The sequence below is a fragment of the Ahaetulla prasina genome, chromosome 1 (assembly GCF_028640845.1).
Source record: "Ahaetulla prasina isolate Xishuangbanna chromosome 1, ASM2864084v1, whole genome shotgun sequence".
In the NCBI taxonomy this organism is placed as follows: domain Eukaryota; kingdom Metazoa; phylum Chordata; class Lepidosauria; order Squamata; family Colubridae; genus Ahaetulla; species Ahaetulla prasina.
The window spans coordinates 345,191,676-345,219,308 of NC_080539.1; the positions used below are offsets into that span (position 1 = coordinate 345,191,676).

At 40.8% G+C, this 27,633-nt stretch overlaps 1 protein-coding gene across 2 annotated transcripts in view; it reads right to left on the minus strand.

Annotated features, from left to right (window-relative positions):
* RHOJ (ras homolog family member J) overlaps positions 1–4,198 on the minus strand; it is a 71,115-nt gene extending 66,917 nt beyond the window's left edge. The window contains exon 1 of one of the 2 annotated variants that reach the window (XM_058162917.1): positions 3,483–4,193. In XM_058162917.1, coding sequence (XP_058018900.1) covers positions 3,483–3,822 — 340 coding nt within the window. In that variant the 5' untranslated portion in view covers positions 3,823–4,193. Of the gene's footprint in view, positions 1–3,482 lie in introns of both variants that reach the window. The other variant, XM_058162919.1, reaches the window with a different exon arrangement.
* Positions 4,199–27,633: the final 23,435 nt, after the last annotated feature.

The following is a 27,633-nucleotide window of genomic DNA, read 5'->3' on the forward strand; positions in this document are numbered from 1 at the left end:
ATAAAGAATATTTGACTTAAAGAACTCTATTTTGCTGGTTTTAAAAGATTGTGTTGTGTTCTTCATCCTTTTTTGAGAGAGCAAAAGGTTCAGTGGTAACTCCACTCTAAGTGAAATATTGATATAATCTTGGTTTTTATTTTATTTTCTATTTTAACTCCTTTTTTCCCCTAGTTGTGGTTCTGGCTTTATTTGTTAAAGGATTTTTTACATTGCTTTATCTCACGGGTGTGAAACTTAAGGCCCAGGACCGGATCTGACTCGGGGGGTGCTTGGAAACAGTGAAGGACTGGCCCATGTGCCTCTGCCAGCGAAAATGGAGCTTGGGAGGGCTGCAAGCACCCCTCTCAAGCTCCGTTTCCACTGGTAGAGGCAGGAGGCCATCACAGCCAAAAATAGAGCTCAGGAGCCTGTTTTTGCTGGCAGAGTGCTCAGGACGCCACAGGCACCCCCCCAACACAAGTGACTTTGATCTGGCCATGCCCACCCTAGCCACACCCACTCTGGCTCCCCGAGGTCAAACACAACCCTGATGCGCCCCTCAATGAAATCGAGTTTGTCACCCCTGCTTTATCTCGACTGCAGGATTACTCAGTTTCTTAAATTTAATGATAGTAATGAGATTGGTTTTGATTCCATTTATCTTTGTAAATAATAGGGGCCTCTGGTGGCTCAGAATTGCTAAGACAGTCTGTTATTAACACAGCTGCTTGCAATTACTGCAGGTTCAAGTCCCACCAGGCCCAAGGTTGACTCAGCCTTCCATCCTTTATAAGGTAGGTAAAATGAGGACCCAGATTGTTGGGGGCAATAAGTTGACTTTGTATATAATATACAAATGGATGAAGACTATTGCTTAACATAGTGTAAGCCGCCCTGAGTCTTCGGAGAAGGGCGGGATATAAATGCAAATAAAAAAAAAAATGTGAGCAGCCGCAGAATTATTTATCCTTTTAAGCAAGTCTAATTTCTAATCACAGTTGCTAATTAATAATGACCTTTGTATCAAGGGTGAAATGTAAAATTTGTTACTACCGGTTCTGTGGCCGTGGCTTGGTGGTGGTGGGTAATGTGAATGGGTGGGCGTGGCCAACTTTTTTTTAACTTTTAAAAGCATTTTTTCTACAACTTCTTCAGCTGAAGAGGTTGTAAAAAATGCTTTTAAAAGCCTGTGATGATCAAGCAACTCAGCTGGGATCGCCAGAGGAACAAAAGCTTTTAAAGAGTTCTGACTATCCCAGCTGTGTTGCCTGATCGCCAGAATCTTTTAAAAACATTTTTTCTACAACCTCTTTGGCCGAAGAGCTTGTAGAAAACCTGCTTTTAAAGGGTTCTGATGATCCCAGCTGAGCCATGTGAACATCAGAAGCTTTTTTTTACTTTCAAAATCATTTTTTCAGCCAAAGAAAAATGCTTTTAAAAAACATAAAAAAACCCCACCTCTGATTATTGCGTGGCTCAGCTGGGGCGGGGTGGGGGTGGGCAGGGTTTTTGCTCCTGGTTCTCCGAACCATCCGCCACCCTCGCTACTGGATTGGGCGATCTGGTCCGAACCGGGAGCATTTCACCCCTGCTTTGTATCCCATTCTTCCTTCAAGAAGCTCAGGGAAGTGTTCTTTCTTTCTTCCTAAACTTTCTGCATCCTCCCAACAAATCTTGGAAATAAGATTAGGCTAAAACAACTTGACTAAAATCCCATATTATGACAGGCTATGGTTTGATTAACCATGGTTTACTGATTAAGAACTAATTGGTTTGGTTTGAGCATACGTTTAGCCATAAAACCCTGCCCTAAGTTAATGGTGGAATGCTGACAATTCACTCCATCTAAATTCCATCTGTAAACTATAGTCCAATAATTTCAGGAAAATCTCCAATTTTCTACCCCAGTTTTATTTCTTTATCTTACAGAACAACTGTCTACCTATTAAAAATGTAATCCAGAGAAAAATCAAGGTTAATGAGTTCACCCTTCAAATCAGATTTAATTCAAGCCGTGTTGGTACTTTCGTTTTCCAGCAACCTCTGAAATCTACAGTACCCACTCACCTACCCATTATTTTTTATTTTATTTCTTGTGGAAAATGATTCATACCCTGAAAATCAGATCTTTTCTCCAAACTAAGTTTTCAGGGGAAATCAGAACTACCTTGTCCAGTCCTTATATTATGGAGATTCCTAATGTTTTATACTGGATTGGAATCAAGAGCATTACAGTTAGTGTTATTCGCATGCAATGTGAGCTTTGGAATAGAATTCAGCTCCCTGGTAGCGTGGGATGGATTTCCTGCCTTACAGGGGAAAAATACTCTAAAGACTTCCTCTGCTTCAAGGGTTGTTTAAAACATAAAGGAGGAAAATACTAGATGGAGCAGCAGGCAATCACAGCTGTAGGGTTCCCTACTATGAAGAAAAAGTAGGGAATTTTCTATTTAATCCATACAGCAAGCTCTAGTTTTGCATGCATGCATATTAATAGATATACACAAAGATTATACAAAATGACACCACACTTTTGATCTTCATTTTGGATGACACAAAGACCCCTGCTTCCTTTAGATCTCCTTCTCAAGAGATGGGCAATACTATGGCTGAGTATATTTGGTTTTATGGCCTATGGGTGTTTGTGTGTGTGCGTGCTTACAGGAGTCTCCAACCTTGGCAACTTTAAGCCTGGAGGACTTCAACTCCCAGAATTCCCCAGCCAGCAAAGCTGGGGAATTCTGGGAGCTGAAGTCTGCCAGGGTTAAAGTTGCCAAGGTTGGTGACCACTGCTTTATAATATATCAAGATCCCTGATACTAAGTAAATTAAACATATAAACAAGCAAATAAATAAAAGGATTTCATGATGCCTGAAGCCAGCTGATCTTGTGGAGAAGCATTGGTGTAGGACTGTCATATTGGCTCTGAACCAAGCAAGATATAAATGAACTTTTAGACCAGGCAGGACACTAATTAGTGTGGTAGGGAGAGAGATTAAGTGAGTGAATGAGAGAGAGAGAGAGAAACTTTCCATCACCATGACAACCATCCTCTGGAGCTAGGCTGGACTTCTTCAAGCCTTGGACAATCCTAGGCTGGGGTCACCTCTTCAAAGAGTAGAAGAGGGAAAAAAATAATCACCATTAATGTAAAAGTTTAAGAGCCAGCCAACACCATTAGATTAGAGTGGTGTGATTAAAATGGTCTCATTTTCCTAATTTTATCTCTACCTGCTACAAAATAAGAAGTTCATGAGGAAAGGGATGGTAAAGCCCTGGTATGTTCATTCATTACATGTAGGGCTTCTTTGTAAAGGGGAGCTTTCACAATTACACCCCTTAGGAATCTTTCTTCTCTGTCTCCTATCACTGCGTAAGGCGTACTTAGCTTTGATAGGGTCTGTGAATGTAAATGTAAATGCACATTTGTGGGGAGGAAACTGGTTAGCATTTGAACACTTCTGGCACATATAAGAAAAGAGGAATGGGTTCTTCTTACCTGCATAGTGGTCAAACACTGTTGGCACATATTCTTCTGGAAACGCATCATTGGCGTAACTCATCAGCAGGCAGGTCTTCCCAACAGCTCCGTCACCAATCACCACACACTTGAGCATCTTCTTCACGCTGCTATCTGAGTAGCCGGGCTCTTCTTCTTTGCCACTCATGCTGGTTGTTCCTGCTTTTCTTGTTTTTCCTTCCAGCTTTTGCAAGCACACCCGAAAGAGCAAGAGATCCCAAAGGAGAATTTCAGTCGTTGATAGCAGGCTTCTTCTTGAATGAGTTGTTGTTGTTGTTGTTGTTATTGTTATTGCTGTTGCCACCTGGCAGACAATCATGAAATCATAACTTCAGTTTGTACACTTGATCTTTTCAAGCTGCAGAGAACCATGTGAAGGAATAAATAGGCAACCGACACGCGTGTCGTTCGTAGTTCAAGTCAGGAAATCTTCATCTTGCATAGAGAGACGATGGTATTTCGCACGGCTTAAAAATAGCAGCAATCGGAGGAGCTGAATGTCTGTTTCTCTGCTCTGTTTTGGCCCGAAAAATCAGGGATTCGTGCTAAATCCATTCCATTTTTCCATCGCATTTCCAAAGAGAAAGTGGAAACTGGAACAAATTCATGGAGCAAACTCTCTCTCTCTCTTTCTCTCTCTCTCTCTGTGTGTGTCTTGTTCTTTTTATTTCATGCAATCCCTTTATTTTCTCCAGTTTGCTCTATGTCAGGAAATCATGGGTTTCCTGCTGAATTCCATATTAGGATCAGTGGGGCTCGTGAAGGGCTGCAAACAATAGAAGCTCTGTATGTGTTTATACTTTGCAGGAACTCTGCCAGGATGTGAAAGAAGAAAAACACTAGAGGTCTCACTGCAGACTGCAGTTCACAAGCTTCCTGCTCCAAAAGATCCATCTGGACATCATCGTCACTCTTCTCTCAATATCGCCCACACATAAAATCATCCTTGGTGAGATTGATATTATGTTGAGCTACCCTTAGGTTGACCTCTGTGAGAGTGATTGGCAGCATCTGGGACAAAGTAAGAACAGTTGTCATCGTTTCTGTTTAAAAACACCTCTAGTGAACTCTGAGAATTTTCACTACTCCAGAAAGATTGCCCTTCCTCAAACTTCACTGTGAATTTATCTGCTCCTCAATTGCCATCAGTTGGCCACAAAAACTTATCTCTGCTTTTTCTTCTTTTCCTACCAGGAATGCTGAATGGCTGTATTCTTTTATTTTATTAAATTACAGGCACTGTTGTGAAGAAAATGCTCAGCTGTCCCCTCACTGAGTAGGCAAGAATGTGGCACTTTATCAGCTATCGTTTATGTGCAACAATTCTGCAGTTAAGAATGAAAACTTCAAGTAGCATAATATGAACTTAATACAGTATGTCATTAGTTATGACATTTTAACTGTTTGTTCTTATTCATTCCAGGTTAAACTTCCTTTGGAATTATATACCTGTTGCCATATTCTAGCTACATTCTGATTAGAAAGCAAGAATTGAGATTTCTTACTTGCACAGAGAAAGATAAAAAACTGAGGGAGTAAATTAAGCTGTGTCTAAACCTTAACCTTTACACAGCAACCTTCTCCAATCTGGAACTGTCAGTGTGTTGAACATACAACTCTCAAAATTGTATGGCAGATTAACTCTTGGCTCCCCTAGATAGAAATTTTGTAAAGCTTTTGGAAGCTGTTCCAATAAAGGTAATCCTCAGCATATGACCACAATTGAGACCAGCACTTCTGTTGCTAAGCAAGGTGGTTAAGTGCGTTGCACCATGGTTGTTAAGTGAGTCACGGCAGTTGTTAAGTGAATCTGGCTTCCCCAATTGACTTTGCTTGTCACAAGCCAGCTGTGAAGGTCATAAATGGCAATCACATGACCCAGGAGGGTCGCTGCAACAGTCAGAAACACACACTAGTTGCCAAGTGTGAGGACTGGAGTAAGTAACGTTTTTCAGTGCAGTTGTAACTTCATACAATCACTACACAAATGGTTGTAAGTCAAGTACTATCTGTATGGTGCTTTTTCTCTTATCTAAAGCAGGGGTCTCCAACCTTGGTCCCTTTAAGACTTGTGGACTTCAACTCCCAGAGTCCGTCAGCTGGCTGAGGAACTCTGGGAGTTGAAGTCCACAAGTCTTAAAGGGACCAAGGTTGGAGACCCCTGATCTAAAAGCATTTCCAGATGCAGTTTTACACCCTCCTTGCTTGTAGAGTTCTGATCAGTTGGTGACTTTATTGGACACTTTCCATTGCACGAGATAGCAGTTTACGCCTAAAACATCTGATACCATCACAGGAGGGGGAAGTACAATGGAAAACATCCAGTAAAATTTTCAGTTGATTGGCGAGATAGGGGAGTTCTTCAGTTCGTTTTTCATGCCACACCTAGTAAGGCTCTAAGTTTTGCCCTGGGATGCTTGTTTTTTAAACGTGAAAATGTTTGTTTTCCGTATAGTATCAAGTAAAAGAACTTCTTTTATTAAGCAGCAAAAAAGTAAAAGAGAAATGCTCAGTGGGCCAATTCCCCAGTTTACCATTTGAGTCAAGAAACAGACTTACTTCAGCTGATGTCTGTACAGTAAATTGATTTACAGGACCTACACTCGCCAGTTGACTTCTTCATACAAACACAATCAGTAGGATATCTCATAAATTAACTTTTATGTATGCATGTATGTATAGTGGAATGTTCAGACTTAATCATCAACCAATCCATTACCTCATACTTAGAAACAAACAACCTACTCTCCAACAAACAATTTGGTTTCAGAAAAAAATTATCATGTAACTTACAACTTCTGCACTGCAAAAATATATGGACTTCAAATCTTGATCAAGGCAAATCAATAGATGCAATCTACATAGACTTCTGCAAAGCTTTCGACTCAGTAGTACACAATAAACTTCTCCTCAAACTAAAATCCTATGGCATTTCAGGACCCCTTCACAAATGGATATCTGCTTTTCTGTCTAACAGACAACAAGTGGTCAAAATTGGCAATGCTCTATCAAATCCTGTTCCTGTCAAGAGTGGCGTTCCTCAAGGCAGCGTTCTTGGACCAACACTCTTTATACTATACATTAATGATCTTTGTGACCATATCTCAAGTAATTGTGTTCTCTTTGCTGATGATGTCAAACTATTTAACATCACAGACAATACTTCTATCATTCAAAATGACCTTGATCATCTAACCGCTTGGTCTAAAAATTGGCAGCTCCAAATTTCAACCAGCAAATGCTCAGTCTTACATAAAGGAAAAAAGAACCCAAAAACTAAGTACACACTAGATGGACATTACTTTACAGATGACCCCCATCCCGTTAAAGACCTTGGAGTTTTCATGTCAAATGATCTAAGTGCCAAAGCCCACTGCAATTACATAGCAAAAAAAGCTCTAAGAGTTGTAAACCTAATCTTGCGCAGTTTCTTTTCCAAAAACACCACACTATTAACCAGAGCATATAAAACATTTGCTAGACCAATTCTAGAATACAGCTCGCCTGTTTGGAACCCTCACCACATCTCTGACATCAATACAATTGAACGTGTCCAGAAATATTTTACAAGAAGAGTTCTCCATTCCTCTGAAAACAATAGAATACCCTATCCCACCAGACTTGAAATCCTAGGCTTAGAAAACTTGGAACTCTGTCGCCTTCGACAAGACCTAAGCTTAACTCACAGAATCATCTATTGTAATGTCCTTCCGGTTAAAGACTACTTCAGCTTTAATTGCAATAATACTAGAGCAACTAATAGATTTAAACTTAATGTCAACCGCTTTAATCTAGATTGCAGAAAATATGACTTCTGTAACAGAATCATCAGTGCTTGGAACACTTTACCTGACTCTGTGGTCTCTTCCCATAATCCTAAAAGCTTTATCCAAAAACTTTCTACTATTGACCTCACCCCATTCCTAAGAGGACCATAAGGGGCGTACATAAGCGCACAAACGTGCCTACCGTTCCTGTCCTATTGTTTTTCTTTTCTTCTTTCTATATATATGCTTATACCTCCTTATATTTACCCATATATGTTTATATACTATATAATCTTTTGTATGATTCCTACATATATTGTTGTGACAAATAAATAAATAAATAAAAATATGTTAGAATTGGGTATTTAGAAGAGTATTTCATTACAACAAATTATGGTTGTTTTTTTCAGGCATTTGTTTTAAAAAGGAGTCTCCCATTTGAAATTTAAAGTCTTGCAGACTAAAACAATGGTTACAGGATTTGGATTTAGCTAGTCTAGAGAAAAGAAGGACTAGGGATGACATGATAGCAGCATTCCAGTATTTAAGAGACTGCTGCAAAGAAGAGGGGGTCAACTTATTTTCCAAAGCACCAGAGGGCAGGACAAGAAACAATGGATGGAAACTAATCAAGGAGAGAAACAACCTGGAATTAAGGAGACACTTCCTAACAGTGAGAATAATTGACCAGTGGAACAGTTTGCCTTCGGAAGTTGTGGATACTCCATCGCCGGAGGTTTTTAAGAAGAGACAGCCACTTGTCAGAAATGGTATAAGGTCTCCTGATTGAGCAGGGGGCTGGACTAAAAAACCTCCAAGGTCTCTTCCAGCTCTATTCCGAATTGAATTGAATGAAAAACAGAACAGTATGTAAACGTTAAATTTCTCTTTATCAGTTCAATCCATGAACAAAAGTCAATTTTGATGTAAGCACTTTGGTGTCTCTAGTCTGGACTAGGCTATAAGAGTTTTTGTCAGTTGTTGTAAGTTGGGGTTCCTGACAATGATACAATTGTATGGAGAGATATGTCTGGCCTGTATGCTTTGCACTGGCTTACATTGGCCCGTGTGCTTTGCACTGTGTCCAAAGCACACAGGCCAGACATACCTCTTGATCCAATTGTATCATAGCCATAGACCCCCCCCCCACCTACGACATTGCTAAAGAATTGACAGAAAGGCTTGGACACCTCACAGAGGGAAGCAAATGCTCTATCAACTCCCCCCTACAGTGCCTCCAAAGAAACAAAGATGTGCTGATGGATGAAAATGAAATCATGGTCTCATTTGACATCACAGCACTTTTTACATCCATGGACCCAGATTTGGCCAAGGAAGTCATGACACCCCTGCTGCACAGCACATGGATTGAACCAAGTACATCAAGACTGAAATAATTGGAATCCTGGATCTTGTCAACCTAATCACATACTTGCAGTTCAATGGAAAAAATATATAACAACAAATCAAAGGAACACCCACTGAATCACTGCTTTTGGGACTGATAGCAGAGATTGTGGTGCCGTGCCTAGAATCTATAGCACTTCCTTGCATGCGACCCAAAATACGGATCCAGTACATAGATGACACATTTGTCATAATAAAAAAGGACCAACTGGAGAATATATATGGGGCCAATCAACAACAACTACCCTATCAACAACAACTTCAGGGGGAGTGGAATTCACTGGGGAGTAAGAGAACAACAGCAATCCAGGCAGCAACCCAGCCCTTCTTATGAGAAGCTGTGTGGGATCATTTTTTGGATGAATGCAGACATCCTAGCTACCGTGGGCATCAGAGAGGGTAGGAGACGGATTGTCTGTTGAGCATCTTCCAGTGAGCTAGATATCTATACAACATCGTCAGTGGATGAACCCAATGTAGCACAGCCAATATAGGCTGTGACGGGGATGGACTGCTATACATTGGGGAGCATCTATAAAACCACCACCAGATTATTGCAGCTAAATGACATCACTATGATACACAAGCCAACTGAAGCCCTCCAAAATATACTAGGGTTGGAGGACCCAGCAGCCTCAGATGAAAGAGCAGGAGTTATCTACAACATACATTGTAAGGACTGCAACAGCCATTGTATGGGATAAACAAGCAGAGGACTAATGGGCACATCCACAAATACCAAGCAGTTAGAAGACATGATGAAAGCTGCTTAATTTCACAACAATTGGGCCCACTTAACCATAGTCTCAAATGGAAATTGTAAGCACCCTTGACCAAGCCAAGTCTAAAAACACTAGAGAATTCCTAGAAGCCTGGCACCCAGACAAATCAGTTATCAACAAGCATAAGGAGATAAACAACATAAACATACCATTCAAAAAAGACTAACAAGCTAATGCTAGACAACAGCCCAATCAAGGGACCACTCTCAGTGTCACCAACACTGACAGGACAAACTACTAATACATAAAATGAGAGCAAACCCCACTCCTTACTAGCACTGATGATGTTACCTAGTTTGGTAACGAAATGTCTGCAAGAAAACAACCAAGCTTAGAGCACACCAAGGATCCCTGTGTTATAGTACTAACTCATCTTTGAAGCGAAGGCTTAAATAAGGGTTAAACACCGATTTTATTTTTTATTTCTGTTAATAAAAGAAGGAAGGAAGAAAGAAAAGATATGGCTGAATTCTGGCATTTTGGCTTTCTAATTTTGAGAGCCCTGCTATCTATGGGTGTAAATGTTTGGGCAAATGTGGAAGAGGGCTGTAGCTCCATATGGCCTGCAGATCACTGGTTACTCCTCCTTACATTGCAACCTGATGAATCCAGTCCTCCAGAGGAAAACAATCCCTTAGAACACCCAACTCCTAAGTACTTTGTAGACGTACAATTTAGAACAGGGGTCTCCAACCTTGGTCCCTTTAAGACTTGTGGACTTCAACTCCCAGAGTCCCTCAGCCACCAGTGCTGGTTGAGGAACTCTGGGAGTTGAAGTCCACAAGTCTTAAAGGGACCAAGGTTGGAGACCCCTGATTTAGAATCCCTTCATAGATTGGAATAATAGTGTCGTTTTGCAACTCCTCTGATTTATCCTCATCTTTAAACTATGTTGTTTTCTCCCAAAGGCAAACATTGCATAATGTGAATTGCAGAATGATTGCTTACTAATTTGAGTGGGGATTAAAGTGACATGAAACCAGTGGGGGGGAGGACAGAGAACCTGCCTTATTAATGTACAGTTCTTTCTGCACTATACTGACCATGAACTGTGTCAGGTTACTTGCCCACAAAATACAGCTGTTGCCCCTTGAGCAGAGCAGAATCTTCCCTTCCAGCTGCTTTGTTCATAGCTTCACCGTTTTAATTTTAGTTTTCCACGGCAGATGTGATGACACATTCAGATCTCTGAGTGCACACAGTAATTGTGGGAATATCCATATACTTGGATTCCCACCAATTCTTTCAATTCCACGCTAGCTTCAGACTTATTTCCTCTTTTTATTGCGTTGGATAGTCAAACGCTGCAATGAGATGAATGGCAAGCAAATTTAATAAATAAATAATAAATAAATATGTATCCCCCCACCCTTAAATTTGGTCATTCCTGTTATCAGTAACACTTATTGCCAAAAAAGGGCCAGAATAGCTCAGGCTGTAAGGAGCCTGTTATTAGAACACAGTAGCCTGCAATTACTGCAGGTTCAAGCCCGGCCCAAGGTTGACTCAGCCTTCCATCCTTTATAAGGTAGGTAAAATGAGGACCCAGATTGTTGGGGGGGGCAATAAGTTGACTTTGTAAATATACAAATAGAATGAGACTATTGCCTTATACACTGTAAGCCGCCCTGAGTCTTCGGAGAAGGGCGGAATATAAATGTTAAAAAAAAAAAAAAAGGCCCCACCATCGCGTTCAGAGTTTTCAAATTGATAAAATAATTTGGCATCACAGGGCTTTAAAACTGGGCCTGTCAGCTATGCTTATATGGCATTCTCCACTCTGTTGAAAAGTCAAGACATAAATCTGCCAGAGGAAAAAGCTTCCCCACAAATTTTTAAAAATGGAATGTGCTGTATTTCACTGGTCTTCATATTTGTACATATAACAACACGAGAAATTTGCAATGGACTGTGCTGTTCTTTTTAATTGAGGGACATTTCTAGCTGATGCTGTCCCTTCCCTGGGTCCCTCCAGTTGTGTTAGGACTGACACTTTTCTGAGGAATTATAGTTTATTAATTAATAATAATATAATAATTAATAATAATATAATTCTGGGGAATTATAATCCCCAAATATCTGGAGAATGCTAGTTTGGAGAAGCTGTTTTAAAGTATGTAAATTAGATTCCAAAGTAAATGTCTGGCAAAAAATATATATCGTATTTTACCACTTTAGACTTTCTCACTTCCTCTTTCATTCTCTTCTTTTGGCATCAAAATTGCCCACTCAACTTTAAAGATCAGAACATATGCATACATCTGATTTAAATCATTCACAGGGATTCTGTGTTTTTAAAGGACAGGCTTGGAAATTAAGAATAATACCTGCTTTGGAAAGGAAAGGGTTTGCTCCTTTGTGGAGCTTTGCCTCCATGTGCATACAGATAGAAGACTTTCTATAGAGTTCTGTATAGAGTTCCTGTATAGAGAAATTACAGCTAGTCCTTGAGTTACAACAGTTCCTTTAGTGGCCGTTCAAAGTTGCAATGGCACTGAAAAAAGTGTCTTATGACCATTTTTCACACTTATGACCGTTGCAGCATCCCCATGATCACGTGATCAAAATTTGGATGCTTGGCAACTGGCTCGCATTTATGACAGTGGCAGTGTCCCAGGGTCAGGTATGCGACCTTCTGACGAACAAAATCAGTGGAGAAACCAGATTCAATTAACAACTGTTTTATTAATTTAACAGTGGTTCGTTTAACAGATGTGGCAAGAAAAAGTCGTAAAATGGGGCAAAACTCATTTAACAAATTTCCCATTTAGCAACATAAATTTTGGGCTCCGTTGTGGTCGTAAGTAGAGGATTACCTGTACACATGAAAAAGAGACTGAAGAAATCCTTTTGGATGGGGAGCACTAGGACTGCACTATGCTTTAGATCAGGGCCCTCCAACCTTGGCAACTTTAAGACTTGTGGACTTCAACTCCCAGAGTTCCTCAGCCAGCAAAGCTAATTCTAGGAGTTGAAGTCCACAAGTCTTAAAGTTGCCAAGGTTGGAGGGCCCTGCTTTAGATTCATTTCCAAGGTGAACACAGTGCTTGTCTGCACACTTTAAAAAGCAAGATCTTTTCCTGAGATGATCATGCACAACAGTTTTTGATGATTTCAAGAAACCAAATCTAGATGGTATTTAAATGATATCCAAGGGTTATAGATTTTGAGAAGTAACTTCATCAGAAGAAAGAAATGGGAAATCAATTTTGTGCTGCTATATTAAAAAAAACACAGCAGCATTAGAGCATTTTCTTATAGCAGGAGTGGGCAATCTTTAGCTGGCCAGGGTCTCTTCAATCAGTATTTTTCTGGAAAACTGAGAACTGTAGTGAGCATGATGAAGAAGGAAAATAGAAATTCCCCCTTGGTTTTGGGGAGTTTCTTTCAATTATGTCTATGTAAGATTTTATACTACAGTGGTAAAATCTTTGAAACTCATTGTATTTGGTACTCAATGCATTTTGACATGAAAATTTTGTTCTGGTACTCCTGTTTGTTTGTTTGTTACTCAATGCACAAGCTAGAATTTGTGGGTGTCATCTGCCTTATGACTCACTACATTATTCTTTAGGGGAAAATTTGTTTGGTATCATTGTGCCTCTAGGAACCAATTAGCAATGAGTACCGAGGTACCATTTTTCAGCCACGTAGGTACTAAATAATATGAGTATGTGGAGTGCATCTCACTTTCTGGGGTACATGAAAGTCACCATGTCCTCTCCATGTGTTGGAGATAAGGCCAAACTTTCCTAGGCGATTCATTATAGTATTAGGAATTAAGTGGGAGTTAAGCATAATGAATGCCTGGAGTAGTAGTATACCAAGCAGGGGTGAAATCCAGCAGGTTCTGACAGGTTCTGGAGAATCGGTAGAGGAAATTTTGAGTAGTTCAGAGAACCGGCAAATGCCATCTCTGGCTGGCCCCAGAGTGGGATGGGAATGGAGATTTTGCAATATCCTTCCCCCAGGAGTGGGTGGGAATGGAGATTTTGCAGTATCCTTCCCCTGGAGTGGGGAGGGAATGGGGATTTTGCATTAGTCTTCCCCTGCCATGCCCACCAAGCCACGCCCACCAAGCCACACCACACCCACCAAGCCACGCCTACAGAACCAGTACTAAAAAAAAATAGATTTCACCAGTGATACCAAGTATATTATATTTACTGATAGGAGAGAATATTTGTAGCTCAGAATTGAACTATGGGTCCTTGGTGCTCTCAGAGCTTGGTTGCTTTCTTGCAGATGTTTCATTACCCAACTAGGTAACATTTTCAGTGCTGGGGCTTGGTGTCTGTTTATGTACAATGGGTTGCCCTTTCAGTGTTGGTGAGAAGCTCCTTGATTAAGCTGTTGTTTATTGTTTGATTGTTTACCTGAGATGATTTAAGATATTATTTACTGCTTGATTGTGGGTCTGATATTAATCCTGGTGTTAATCCCTGTTTATCTGGGTGTTGATTGCTGGTGAAGAGGTGTTTGGGCCTCCCCCCCCCTTTTTTTTTAGCTTTTTGATTGTGTCTTTTGAATGGTAGGTAAATATTGCTTATGTTCCTGTTAAAGGCTGAATATATTATACTTAAGTATCAGCTTGCTTAAGGATTCACGTCACCATGTGGAAAGGTTCCAGGGTTTATGGACTGTACAGGTTCAATCCCTAATCGTGCAGCAACTTTACAGTCTTTGAAGCAGTGATGGGCTTCAAATTTTTTTACTACCAGCTCTGTCGGTGTGGCTTGGTGGGCATGGCATAGCTTGGTGGGCATGGCTTGGTGGGCATGGCAGGGGAAGGATACTGTAAAATATCCATTCCCACTCCACTCCTGGGGGAAGGATACTGCAAAATCCCCATTTCCTACAGATCAGCTGGGACTTGGGAGGCAGAGAATAGATGGGGGTGGGGCCAATCGGAATTTTTACTACCGGTTCTCTGAACTACTTAAAATTTCCACTACCAGTTCTCCAGAACTGGTCAGAACCTGCTGAAACCCACCTCTGCTTTGAAGGTTAGCAAAATGTGAAGATGAAGCAAAGTGTGGCAGATTGTGGACTTAGGTATACTCACTTTATTGGGAACTAGAATCATGCCAAAGATATAATAAGCTCTAACCGAGCTTGACAGGAGTTCATTTACCTGGATGTTGAAAGCTACATGAGAACTGCCTTCTTGTACTGACTTAGACATTGACTTTTTCCCTGACGATGCATATGAAATTGCTTTTAAAAGGAATAGAAATTTCTGCTCTCCAAGTGCTTTGCCTATTTTTTTCAAAATTATTCTGAAGATTTGAAATCAATACATTTTTTTCTCCTGAAAGGAAGAGGGTTTTTTTCCTTTTTTTTTGTTCGATCAAACTTATTTGCTGAAATAATATTTTTGTTTGTTTGTTTACATTTATACCCCGCCCTTCTCCAAAGACTCAGGGCGGCTTACAGTGTATAAGGCAATAGTCTCATTCTATTTGTATATTTTTACAAAGTCAACTTATTGCCCCCCCAACAATCTGGGTCCTCATTTTACCTACCTTATAAAGGATGGAAGGCTGAGTCAACCTTGGGCCGGGCTTGAACCTGCAGTAATTGCAGGCTTTGTGTTCTTAATAACAGGCCTTACCAGCCTGAGCTATCCGGCCCCATATTTGCTTAATATTTTGTTCATCTGAGCGCCTTTAAACTATGCAAGTCGTTTAATGGAAACCAATTTCTCTCTCCCCCCTCTTGTGGCCAAAGAGATGGCTGCAGTACAGAATGTCCTAAGAAACCTCTAGAATCTTTAAATGCTGTTTTACTGGGGGGGGGAAATCAATCTAAAAATATTCCAAGTCACAAGGCATACATTATTCAGAATTTCATATCTGTAAATAAATGGATATGTGAAACAAGTGTTATGTACACAGTCTGCTTCTATTGATAACGGTTGGCTTTTGACCAAACAAAAGCAAAAAATTTGAAGTCTAAGCTATGGGAACTTTTTTTTTTTTTAATTGGAGCCCAGATCTGAATTCTGTTTATCGTTCTAATGCAGACCATGGTGTACATTCAGAGAAGTAAGATGGAACAATAACAAAATCACCGTTCTTTCTTTGGCATTATTATGCTTTTTAAAAAGAATTGGGAAGGGATAATGATTTAATAATGTGCGTGAATCTGACCTTGGTAGATTCCACAAATCAAGACAAATCTGAACATTTGTGCTGTTGAGAGAACATCAAACATGAGGGAGGCTTCCTAAGGGAAATTTTGAATGAAAAGTGGGGTAGAAGCCTTATAAATAAATACCACAAAGAAAAATGCAGCCTTCTGTTGTTACCACTTTCTGTATAAGGAAAATTCTGAACAATCCCAGCAGTTCCTGTTTTCAAACTAATGAAACCAAGGGAGGGGAGGTGGAGAAATTTTTTACAGGTTGCAGGGAGAAACCTATAATTGTTTCTCATAGCATTATTTGTGCCTTTGCTGAAATCTCTTTCTTGACCAAAGATTTGGAAAAGAATATAGCTTAGAAGAAGGAGCATAGCTGTTGCACATTGTATTCTGATGGATTCTGGTGTACATTTCTTTTTATATTATTTCATTTTTTTTTGTTACGTTTAGTCCTTCTTTCTTTTTCTGAATAAAATCTCTGTTGCTTTCTTCCAATTCCATCAAAGTTGACTGGAGAGCATGGCACCATTTCCACCAATACCTCCTTCCAGCTTATTTTCAAGTTTCACTCTTCGTAACTTCTTGGATCTAGATCTCAGTCCAGTGAGATCTACCAAATTGTGATAGCGACAGTGCTTGCTCAAGGTCTTCCGGTCAGCATCACTATTGTAATAACTAAGTTTGCAGCTCACATGTTGACATGACAGCATCACACTGTCAATCCTGTTATCTCAACACAGAATCAGTGCAGCTTGATGTTGATGCTCAACATTACAAGTCTTTCAGTTTCTCCACAAAAACATGCCATTTGCAGCTACATCTTGTTATCTCCATCCTCATTTCCTACTCTCATCGACCTTTCCTCAATCACCTACTTAACCCAACAGCTTCCCCAAACAATTGATAACTCATAGTGGATGTTCTAACTTTTGTTTATGTCAATTCTTTAGGCCTTCTTCTCAAGTACATCTATTTAGAGCTATGCGTCCAATAATGATCAGGGCTCCAATTATAACAGTGAATGGAAATCTAAACACATTTTAAGCAAAAACAGAAACAAAAATTAGGCTATTTGAGGCCTTTTCATTAAAGTCCTTGATGACATCATTAAGAATTCAAATATTGATTGGTGCTTACCAAGTGAGATCGTTGAGGTTTTGTTTTTGGGGATGATAAGCACTAGTCTTGCATTAAGAAATTATATTGATTCCTTTCAAACCAAGGCTTACTTTTTCAAAGTATGAAAAAGATGGAAAACGTATTTGGTTCTTGATATTGATTGATTGATTGATCATCTTATTTTCGACATGGGATAAATTTGGTTTAATCACAAATTTGGTTTAATCACATGGAAACACTATTGCTGCTGAATGTAGTTTCCAAAAGGTCTAACTTGGTTGCAGCTCTGTCAAATTCTGTCTTGTCTTTGTAACCTGTCTCGATTCCAGTGGATTTCTTGGGTAAAATTCTGAGAAGTTTCATTTCTTTAATTAGGAGGTAGAGAAGGGCATTTATGAATACCTTGTCTCTCAGTGCCTCTCACAGCTCAAAACCTCTTTACCATTTTATGTTTTCCCTAAATTACAAAAGAAGAAATTGTGAGGGAGTAGGTCCCACAAGATTTTTTCAGATTGAGAAAATGGGAGAAATCAGGGAGGCTTTAGAGTAATGGAAAAGCATGTAACAGAAAACTCTATTACAAACCTTAACTGTAAAGTGGACTGAAATCATCCCTAAGAGAAATTCTCAAATACACTGAGTATAGAATACTATAGGAGGGTACAAAAAGGATCAAGAAATTACCATCCACACATATATGCTATTCATCTCTACATTACAGTGACATTTGTTGCACTGCTTTTAGGTAAATAATGTGTATTTATTTTTTTTTATTTTTTATTTGTTTACATTTATACCCCGCCCTTCTCCGAAGACTCAGGGCGGCTTACAGTGTATAAGGCAATAGTCTCATTCTATTTGTATATTTTTACAAAGTCAACTTATTGCCCCCCCAACAATCTGGGTCCTCATTTTACCTACCTTATAAAGGATGGAAGGCTGAGTCAACCTTGGGCCGGGCTTGAACCTGCAGTAATTGCAGGCTTCTGTGTTCTTAATAACAGGCCTTACCAGGCTGAGCTATCCAGCCCTTCATTTCTAGTACATGCAGTGGGTTTAACAAAGTATATGTTCATTTCTGTATAGAGATATTTACCATTTAAATGTTTTGCTTGGTTATATTCATTATCGCTTTGACTACACTGCCTTGAGCAGATGACAGTGTGCGCACACATACATATCCATGTGCAAATAATAAGCCCAAATGTTCAGCTTCCTGAGTGGAAAGTCCATCCCTGGATTCCCAGATAGGCTACTCCCTTCCCTTTCCTTCTCTTCCCTTCTGAAATATGTTGGCAAACAAATTAAAGCATTGTTAAAAGCTTGCTCTTTACCTTAGAGTCGTTTCCACAGATACTTGCAAAGATGAATAATAATAATAAAAAATCTCCGGCTTCAAGCCAGTAGTGCAAAAAACACAATAGACTATGAAAAATGCGGCTGGAGGAGGGGAAAAAATGCAATTCCTCTGGTCTATTTTTTAATTAAAAAGTATTTATAATTGCTCTTTGTGGTTGGAAACGGTGAAACAATCTATGCCACGTTGGCCTTTCTAGGGGTCAGGATGAACCTTTATATTGAATAGACAATATAACCTGTGGTGGGATTTAGCCGGTTCTCTCCGAATCACGCGAACCGGTAGCAGCGACTGTGGGAGGCTCTGCCCACCCGCCTGGACATAATTCATGAATACTGTGCATGCACAGAAGGCTGTGCGCTTGCGCAGAGGTGGCACGTGTGCTCACATTTGCGAACCGGTAGGGAAGGTAAGTGAATCCCACCTCTGAATATAACATATGGTTTCCCAAGTGGATATGACCTGTCAGAAAACAACCATTTGCTTGAAGGCAAACTAACTCCACACAATGCTTTTTGCCAGGCATCTATGACTCTGATTAGCTTCAGGTTGGAGAAGCAAGATTTGAGGAAGGCATGATTCAATTTCAGTTTGTGATTTGAGATACGAAGGCAAACACATTTGACTTTGATTTAAAAATTTGGTTTAAAAATGCCTTTAGGGTATAATGAGGAGAAGTCATGATGCTTTCAGCTGCTTCAGAATTGGATGAAAATACTAGGGATGATAGCTCTTTTAGAGCAAGGGTCACCAACCTTTCAGACTTCAGGGACCACTAAATTCATAACTTTAAATCCCACAGACCACTAATATGAATTAGTGATGGGACGGGGTCCTTCAGGCATTTAGCGTGGCCACCTGTTAGCAAAGAGAAGCACCTGGAATCAACCCTTTGCTGTCCATTGCAGCTAGAAATCTAATACAACCAAGAATGACCTTTTGTCTTGTAGCCAGCCCAGGAGCTAGATTGCCTGACTGAAGCACCTGGACTCCCAAGGAGGGAGGGAGAAGATGGAGCTACTAAACAGGCAGCCAAGCTAAATGCCTAAAGGACCCCATCCCATCGGTGAGTGGGATTAATTGCTTTGGCAGGCTGTAACTGGCCCAGAGGCCATAGTTTGAGGATCCCTGACTTAGTGTAATATAAAAAATGCAAAAATGCAAAGATTTTTCTGCAGACCACCAAAATTTTCTCGCAGACCACCAGTGGTCCACGGACCACCAGTTGGTGACTGCTGTTTTAGAGGGCATTAGCCCTGCCAGGTTTCAGCTAAATATCTTTGAAGATTTCACTATACTAAATTGTTTCTCCCATGCTTCTTTTAAGGCTGAGGTAAAGTTGAGGAAAGGACAACACAACGGCCTCCACATTATTTAGTACAAATTGTGTTGATTGAACTGACCCAGAAACTCCAGTGTATAATATAAAAATGGCAAAACCTGTTTTGAAAAAATAAAGTTTTCCCCTTTCACTTGCGTTTCTGGGATGCCAAGTCTTAATATGGAACTGGATCTCATTCACTCTTTAAGGTAGATCTGTTGTTTCTGGTGATGGAATTTTGAGAGTTGGCCATAGAATGGCTTTTTCAGAGAAGGACTCCCCATCATTAGTTCTGATGGAATACCAACTTGGGCAGAGCCCCAGATTGCTTGATTGGTTGTCACCTTTAAAGCCTTTCATGGCTTGGGACAAGGTTACTTAACGGACCATCTCTTTCCAGCTGTTTCTATCTGTCCTATCTGGTCCAGCCAGTGGTGGGATTCAAATTTTCTTTACTACTGGTTCTGTGGTCGTGGCTTAGTGGGCATGGCAGGGGAAGGTTACTGCAAAATCCCCATTTTCTCCCGATCAGCTGGGACTCGTGAGGCAGAGAATAGAGGGGGAGGGGCCAGTCAGAGGTGGTATTTACTGGTTCTCCGAACTACTCAAAACATCCGCTACCAGTTCTCCAGAACTGGTCAGAACCTGCTGAATACCACTGCTGGGTCCAGCAGAATAACCCCATCAGTTAAGGAATGTTAACTGCCAGGTTCAGAAGGTGAGCTTTTTCTGCCATGGTGCCTGCCCTCTGGAACATTATCTCCCAAGAAATCAGTTTGGCACCAATCCTGCTGGCATTTTGTATGGGTCAAAGGTGGTCGGTCCTTTGTGCTTAGGCCTTGGGCCTTGACTGTGTCAAGGGACCCATCTCCTGCTTGTGTTAGTGATTGCTGTATTTTTTTCAGGGGCTATGTATTTTAGTTGTTGTAGCTGTGATTAGAATTGTTTTAATTATTGTTTTAAATATTGTTTTCCACCCAGAGTCATTGGCTAAGATAGGCATCTATTGTATGTAAATTTATTAAATCAATAAATAAAGGAATAATCTTCATTACACTTTGGAAATATTCAAATTATAATAAATATTAAGGGATTCAGACCACCCTAACATCTAAAGTTCTTAGTAGAGTGGCATTTTGGCATCTCCTCAGAAATAAAAGTGAATTAATTTAGTCATATTTCAGAAAGAAATTGGGATAAAGAAATAGAATGAATAAACACAATACCATTGCAGGGTATCTACAACAGGGGTCCTCAAACTTTTTAGATAGGAGCCCAATTCACAGTCCCTCAAATTGTTGGGGGGCCGGACCGGCTGGATGGGAGTGGCTAGGTGGTCATGTGACTGGGTGGGTGTGGCTAGGAGGTCATGTGACTAGGTGGGCATGGCCAATTTAGTAGTCCATTAAATAATACACACAAATTAAACTTTAATTTGTTTTGCTCCTGGGGATGTTTTATTTGCTTTTGTTTACATGTTGTTCTTTTGGTTGACTTTTCTTTTCACTAGATCATTTCTCAGTTGTTTAGGAGTCTAGTGGTCCACTTCAGGAAAATTGCAGCAATTCTTTTCAGCTCAAGGAACTTACAATCAACAAGTCTCTCTCTCCCTCTCTCTCTCTCTCTCTGCCTATCTCTCTTTGTCTCTCTCTGTGTCTCTTGCTTCTCTCTCATAGTTTTGCTCTCGGTTGGAAGCATCAGCAGTGATGGTCACCGGTTCTGTGGGCATGGTTTGGTGAGCATGGCAGGAGAAGGATACTGCAAAATCTCCATTCCCACCCCACTCTGGGTCCAGCAAGAGGTGGTATTTGCCAGTTCTCCGAACTACTCAAAATTTCTGCTACCGGTTCTCCGAACTGCTCAAAATTTCCACTACCGGTTCTCCAGAACCTGTCAGAACCTGCTGGATTTCACCCCTGCTTTAACCTCCTTTTCACCCCAAAGAAAAAAAGAAAAATGCTTTGATTTGACCACAAAATCATCTCTATTTTTCAAATAAATGGTTACCTTTGCATATTTCTGTAACCAAATTAAAAGTCCTTGCAGTTTTTAACAATTAAGGGATCATCAGACTTTAGATACCTAAATATAAAACAGTTATAAAAAAATAGCAGCAGTTAATGATTGAACCAGCTTAAAGTAATTGTGTAAGAAGTAAAAGAAAATAAAAACAACAAGGTAAAGGTCAACTCGACAATTACCATGATATTAAAGCTCATAGCATCCTGTTTCTAATAATGCTTCAGGGTCATTAGGGAATGAGTTAATTTACCTTCTTCCAGATGTTTATGTGGTACTCTAGGGCATATCGTTTCCGAACATGGAAGTGTTATTATAGCCATACTTAGTTAATGAGGGTTTTAATGCTGCTGAAGTTAGGGGACATCATCACATTATTAGGATACATATATTATTTAAATATGGATTGGGTATATTACAGCTGTCACAAACTGGTGGGCAAATTGTGTGCTGCCCAGGGGCGCTGCGCAAAAATAACGGCAGGCAAGTGTGTATGCACACAGCTACAATATTTTAAAAAAATCCTGTTTTTAATAGCAGGTGAGTACACATGCAGGTGGTTAGAATAGAATAGAATAACAGAGTTGGAAGGGATCTTGGAGGTCCCTGTTGTAAAGCTTCCATCCATTGGTGGAATAGATGCCCTTTTTTGCAGTAATGTACTTTTGTGATTGATATGTCAATGGGTAGAATTCTTGATCATTTCTGCCATTCAGAGAAAAATCAGAAATAACTCTGAGAGTGACAATGCCAAATTGATTATCTGGCAATGCTAACAGGGAGGAAGAACTGGCAAAAGAACAATGCACCTAGCCAGGACCTGAAATCAAAAGACAACGAAAATTCTCATATTGATTTGAAATAACCAGCCAAATCTTTGATTGTTGTGAAGCTTTTTGCTTGATAAATGTTTCTAAAAATCAGGCACAGACTTCTATGCACAAACTGACCTTCCAGCTTTTTCAAGCCCTTATAAGATTCTTGGAAGCAGCAAATGCCAATCATGCCATTTCAGCTCCAGTTTTCTTTAGAGATGATGGATTTGGAGGGTGGGGATAGAATTCAGTGGGTGCATCTACAAACCAAAACACATATAAATACAGTGACCTAAGAATGACCTCATTTCTGCTGTTCACTATTGGAGGTAGGAGATCATCTGGGCATTTTTTGATCGGGCTTTAGGTTCCGGTAGAGAATCAAAATAGCATAAAAACTTTTTTTAAAAAAAAAGAGAGAATCAAAATAGCACAGATTACACTTGTGTATGATCGTGTGGCAGGACTGGGACAGGGATGTGTCACTCTCCTTTTTCTGATTGATCTCTAGGCAGTTTTCAAGACCATTGATCATGATATCCTTTTGGGTCAACCACAGAGGTTGGGACTGCGGTGTGTGTGCCATCTTGCAGTGGTACTCCTCCTTTCTCCAGGTTACTTTCAGTAGAGGAGAGTTTGAGCATGAGGCTCTTGTTTGTAGGGTTCCTCAAGGCTTGATATGATCCCCATTTTTATTTAATATCTACACAAGGCTGCCCATTGTTCCTGGCAATGAAAAATCCTTCATGGCAATAGTAGGGTGGCCATACCCCACATCAAGTGAGGCCATGGCAAAATGTCCCCACAATATTTCCACTTGAACTGTTATGGAGAGTAGTGTGGTGGTGAACTTCTATGTGTGGTGATGCCTTCAGGGTTTATTTTTTTGATGATGGGGGCAATGGTGGAATTCAATTTTTTTTACTACCAGTTCTGGGGGCATGGTTTGGTGGGTGTGGCTTGGTGGGTGTGGCAGGGGAAGTATACTGCAAAATCTCCATTCCCACCCCACTCCAAGGGACGGATACTGCAAAATCCCAATTCCCTACCCACTCCAGGGGAAGGATACTGCAAAAGCTCCATTCCCATCCCACTCCAGGAGAAGATACTGCAAATGCTCCATTCCCACCCCACTCCTGGGGGAAAGATACTGCAAAATCCCCATTCCCACCCCCATTCTGGGGCCAGCCAGAGGTTCCAGTTCTCTAAACTTCTCAAAATTTCCGCTACCAGTTCTCCAGAATCTGTCAGAACCTGTGTTCTGTCCCCTCAGCCAGTAAATGAGCCAGTAATTGAGTTCACGGTTGCTATCAGTCCTGGCAGGGAATCTGCAGCTGCCTGCCCAAAGTCTCCCTTATCTTGGGGTTGCTGGGCAACCAAGAAGTCAGTAATCCAGGCCGAATGTTCAGCTCAATTCTCCACGAGTCAAACAGTTCAGCTCACTTCTCCACGAGTCAAATAGTTCAGCTCAATTTTTGCTCGTCATGGAGCAGAAGAGCAGCCAGGGCTGCTTTTATACTCTGTGGGGTGTGGCTCCGTGATTCATAACTCTCTAGGCCTGCCCCACCCCTTCCTTTGTTGTAGCCACCTCTTGTATCTCCGAAACCTGGGATCCGGCCAGGCCTGATTGCCAGCAGCCGGGTCTGGAGGCGTGGCCTGGGGGGGGAAGAGTCAGGGGACGGAGGCCTTGTTATCTCCTCCACCTGGCCTGCCTCTGGCTCCTGGAGCTGAGCCAGAGGAGCCGGTGCTCCAGAGGTAAGTCCTGATGGCCCTTCCCCCTCACTTTCCGAGTCACTTGCTGGCCCGGCTCGGGGGGCGCAGACACAACAACCTGCTGAATTTCACCCCCGGGTGGGGGGGTTCTTCGCAAATGCAGGAAAGCAATCATCGTTCTCTCTTCTCCTTGTCCAATTTTTACTTCATTTTGCTCTCACAAACCTGCCGGATGGTGCCCTTTGGAGCTGTCCAGGCTCTATTTATAACTGAGATGGGTTTGAGGTTTTTGTTTTTATTTTCCTCCGAGACTGAGAAACTGCTGACTAGAATATAGGGCAACTCAGAGCATTTCTGATCGCATTTTCCCCTCTCAAAGATGGAAATATTTTTATATCTACGTGGGTGGTTCTTGCTTGGAACTCAGGGAGACAGTTCCATATGTGCCTGTCTCACCTTGGCACCCTCGGATATTAATTGGGGCAGTGGGGGGAACACAATAAATAAACACAATTTGAAACAGAAATAGAAAACTGCAGAAAAATATTTACTCTTCCCACTTTGCATGGAACTTTTAAAAAGAAATAAAACACACCAAGGTGATGAACAGCTATATTTAGATTGATTTATGTAATTGGTCTATTGGTCTTGAATAGTGACCTCACACCTCTTCCTTCAGCTCCATAGATTCAGCATCATCTCCCTCCTAAATAAGGCTGTGTCTCTGCTTTAAATTGATGAAGTCAGTGGCATCTGAGTTTGTCTGTGTGCCTAATTCCAGAGACCAAGATGGCAACCGTGATGCACATAAAAAAGAAGTGAGGGTTTGATTATGCATCTTGGCCAGGGGTTAAATCTAAAAATTTTCTCTACCGGTTCTGTGGGCGTGGCTTAATTGGTGGGCATGGCTTGGTGGTCAGGTGACCCGGTGGGTGTGGCTTGGTGGTCAGGTGACTGAATGAGCATGGCCAAGAATAATAAATAATAAATAATAAAAATAATAAAGTATACAAAACTTGGGAGTTCACCGGTCTACCTTCTTTAAAAGTAGAGGCACCAGTCTACTAATTTCCTTTTTTTGGGGGATTCTTGGCTCTTTTTGACACTCCCACTCTCACCAAGAAAATATCCCTGTGCAAAGTACAAGAGCTCTTCTAAACATGCACAAAGGTGGGTTTTTTTAATCCATAACTGCATCACGGCAGCTTGCTCATCCAGATTTAGAAGAAGTAAAAAAAAGAAAAAGAAAAAAGAGGGGGGTTCTGTTCAGGCTTCTGGTAAGGTTGATTTATGGCACCTTTCTTTTTACAAATCTGCTTTAATAACAAGGTTGGGCAGCACTTCAGATCTGAGGAGCGTAGAGTGTGAAACAGTTCTCCTGTAAGAACTGTCACCCATTTCTTAAAGTAGCTGAGCTGCGTGATTCTGGGAATAGGCGTGTTTGGTTTAAAGGTTTGTTGCCAGATATTGTACATGTACCCAAGCATAGTCGGAAAGACATTTTCTCCTTGAAGCCTAAAGAATGACCTAGCTCAGGGGTCTGCAAACTTGACTCTTTTAAGACTTGTGGACTTCAACTCTTGGAACTCTGGGAGTTGAAGTCCACAAGTCTTAAAAGAGCCAAGTTTGCAAACCCCTGGCCCAGCCTTACTTGACAATACCTGGAAAACATAATTCCCAACCAGCCAATGTGGTACAGTGGTTAGGATGTTGGATTAGGAGCAGAGAAACTCACTTCAAGTCTTCCCTCAGCCTGGGAAGGAAATTCACAAAGTGACTTTGGGCCAATGATTTGGGTCAACTTGATTGACCTCGTTGGATAGTTGGGTGGAAACAAAATGAAGAAAGGTTTGTTGTGTATATTGCCTTGAGCTGCTGGAGAAAAAGCGAGGCATTGTAGCAGTTTCCCTAATTTGGTGCCGTCCAGATGTATGGGAATTTTAATTTCTATACAGTAACATCAGTCAATCTGATTACTGATTTATTACTGTAGATAGGGTTTTTTAGAGGATTTGGCAAGAACAAGATAAAAAGCAAGTGACAGAATCAAATTACTAATGTAAATAATGTTTTTCCCCTGGACAACTTTAGGTATGTCATTTTAGGGCTCTTTGTGATCCTATATGGTCATATTTATAAATGACTCTTTATGCATCTCATCTCACTTTAATGTTAAAGTCTTATCATACTACGTACGGCAACTTTCATGAATTTTTCTCCATCTCCTTCATTTCAGGCTATTTCCTCTGACTGCCAGCTGACTGCAATTTGACAGTTCAAATCTCACCAGCCTCGAGGTTGACTCAGCCTTCTATCCTTCAGAGGTGGGTAAAATGAGGACCCAGACTATTGGGGGCAATATGCTGACTCTGTAAACCGCTTAGAGAGGGCTGTAAAAGCACTATGAAGTGGTATATAAGTCTAAGTGCTATTACTATTGCTATCTGTACCTAAGGTTGACAATTGGGTTTTGGAGGATGCTCTTCCAATTATTGTCAGGAGAAGGAATCTTGCGCTTGATATTCTCATTTCCTGTTGCTGTCTTAGATGTGTTGACTGTGAGGGCCTTCAAAGTACTAAACTCACGAGTGTTTGGGGTGAGTGTTTCATAAGACATCACACAATATGTCCTTCCTGGAGGTGAGGGGAGGTTTGGGCAAAGTTTGAAAATGTCCTTTAATTCATTAAAGCTTCACTCAACTCACTTCTTTACAGCAGATTCAGGACCCGCTTCAAAGCACTGAATCAGATTACATGGCTGTCAAACATTTCCTAGTCTTTCTAAGCACTTTGCAGTTTTAGAAACTTTTCTATTGTTTCTGCAGTCATTACGGACAAATTACAATACTTGCAATTTAAAAGCCTGATTTGAAGAACACTGGGAAAGAGTTGGGTGGTGTGATGTATCTATTGGTCAATCTGGAACTGTGCTGCCTGCGATATGATCTAAGCATAGTACGCAACATTTTCTGCTAGAACGTCTTATCTATCAATGACTTCTTCAGCTTCAACCTCAGTAATACATGGGCAAACAATCGATACAAACTCAAGGTAAACTGCTCCAAACTTGATTGCAGAAAACACGACTTCAGCAACAGAGTGGTCAATGCCTGGAATGCTCTACCTAACTCGGTTGTTACATCCTCAAACCCTTACAGCTTCAACCTTAAACTGACTACCGTGGACCTCACCCCATTCCTAAGAGGTTTATAAAGGGGGTGTGCATAAACACACCAGCGTGCCTACCGTCCCTGTCCTACTGTTGCCATTTATTTATATTCATTTCCTTCGTTCTTGTCCATGTTCATATTCATACCTGCTATCTTGTACATGTTTAACAAACTAATAACTAACTAACTAACTAACTAACTAAATTTCTTTGGTCCCTTGATTAAACTCTCTGCCTATCAGAATTCTTTAGAGTGGAAGGGCATTCAACTTCCCTGCTCTCAATTCTTTTTCCCATGCCATCTCTTATTTTTTCTCTTGTGCTAATGAAATCTCATACTTCTATGCTGGTGTTTCAAGATAATGAGGAGTTGCCTTGCTTAGCCTGCCTTCCTGCCAGGGAGAGTAATGATAAGATTGTCTCTAAGAAGGATCAAGCTTGCTAACTAGCTATACCAGCTACCTGGTGCCCCAGAAAGTCAGTGATAACAGACTGCAAATCACCCCACTTTACAAGG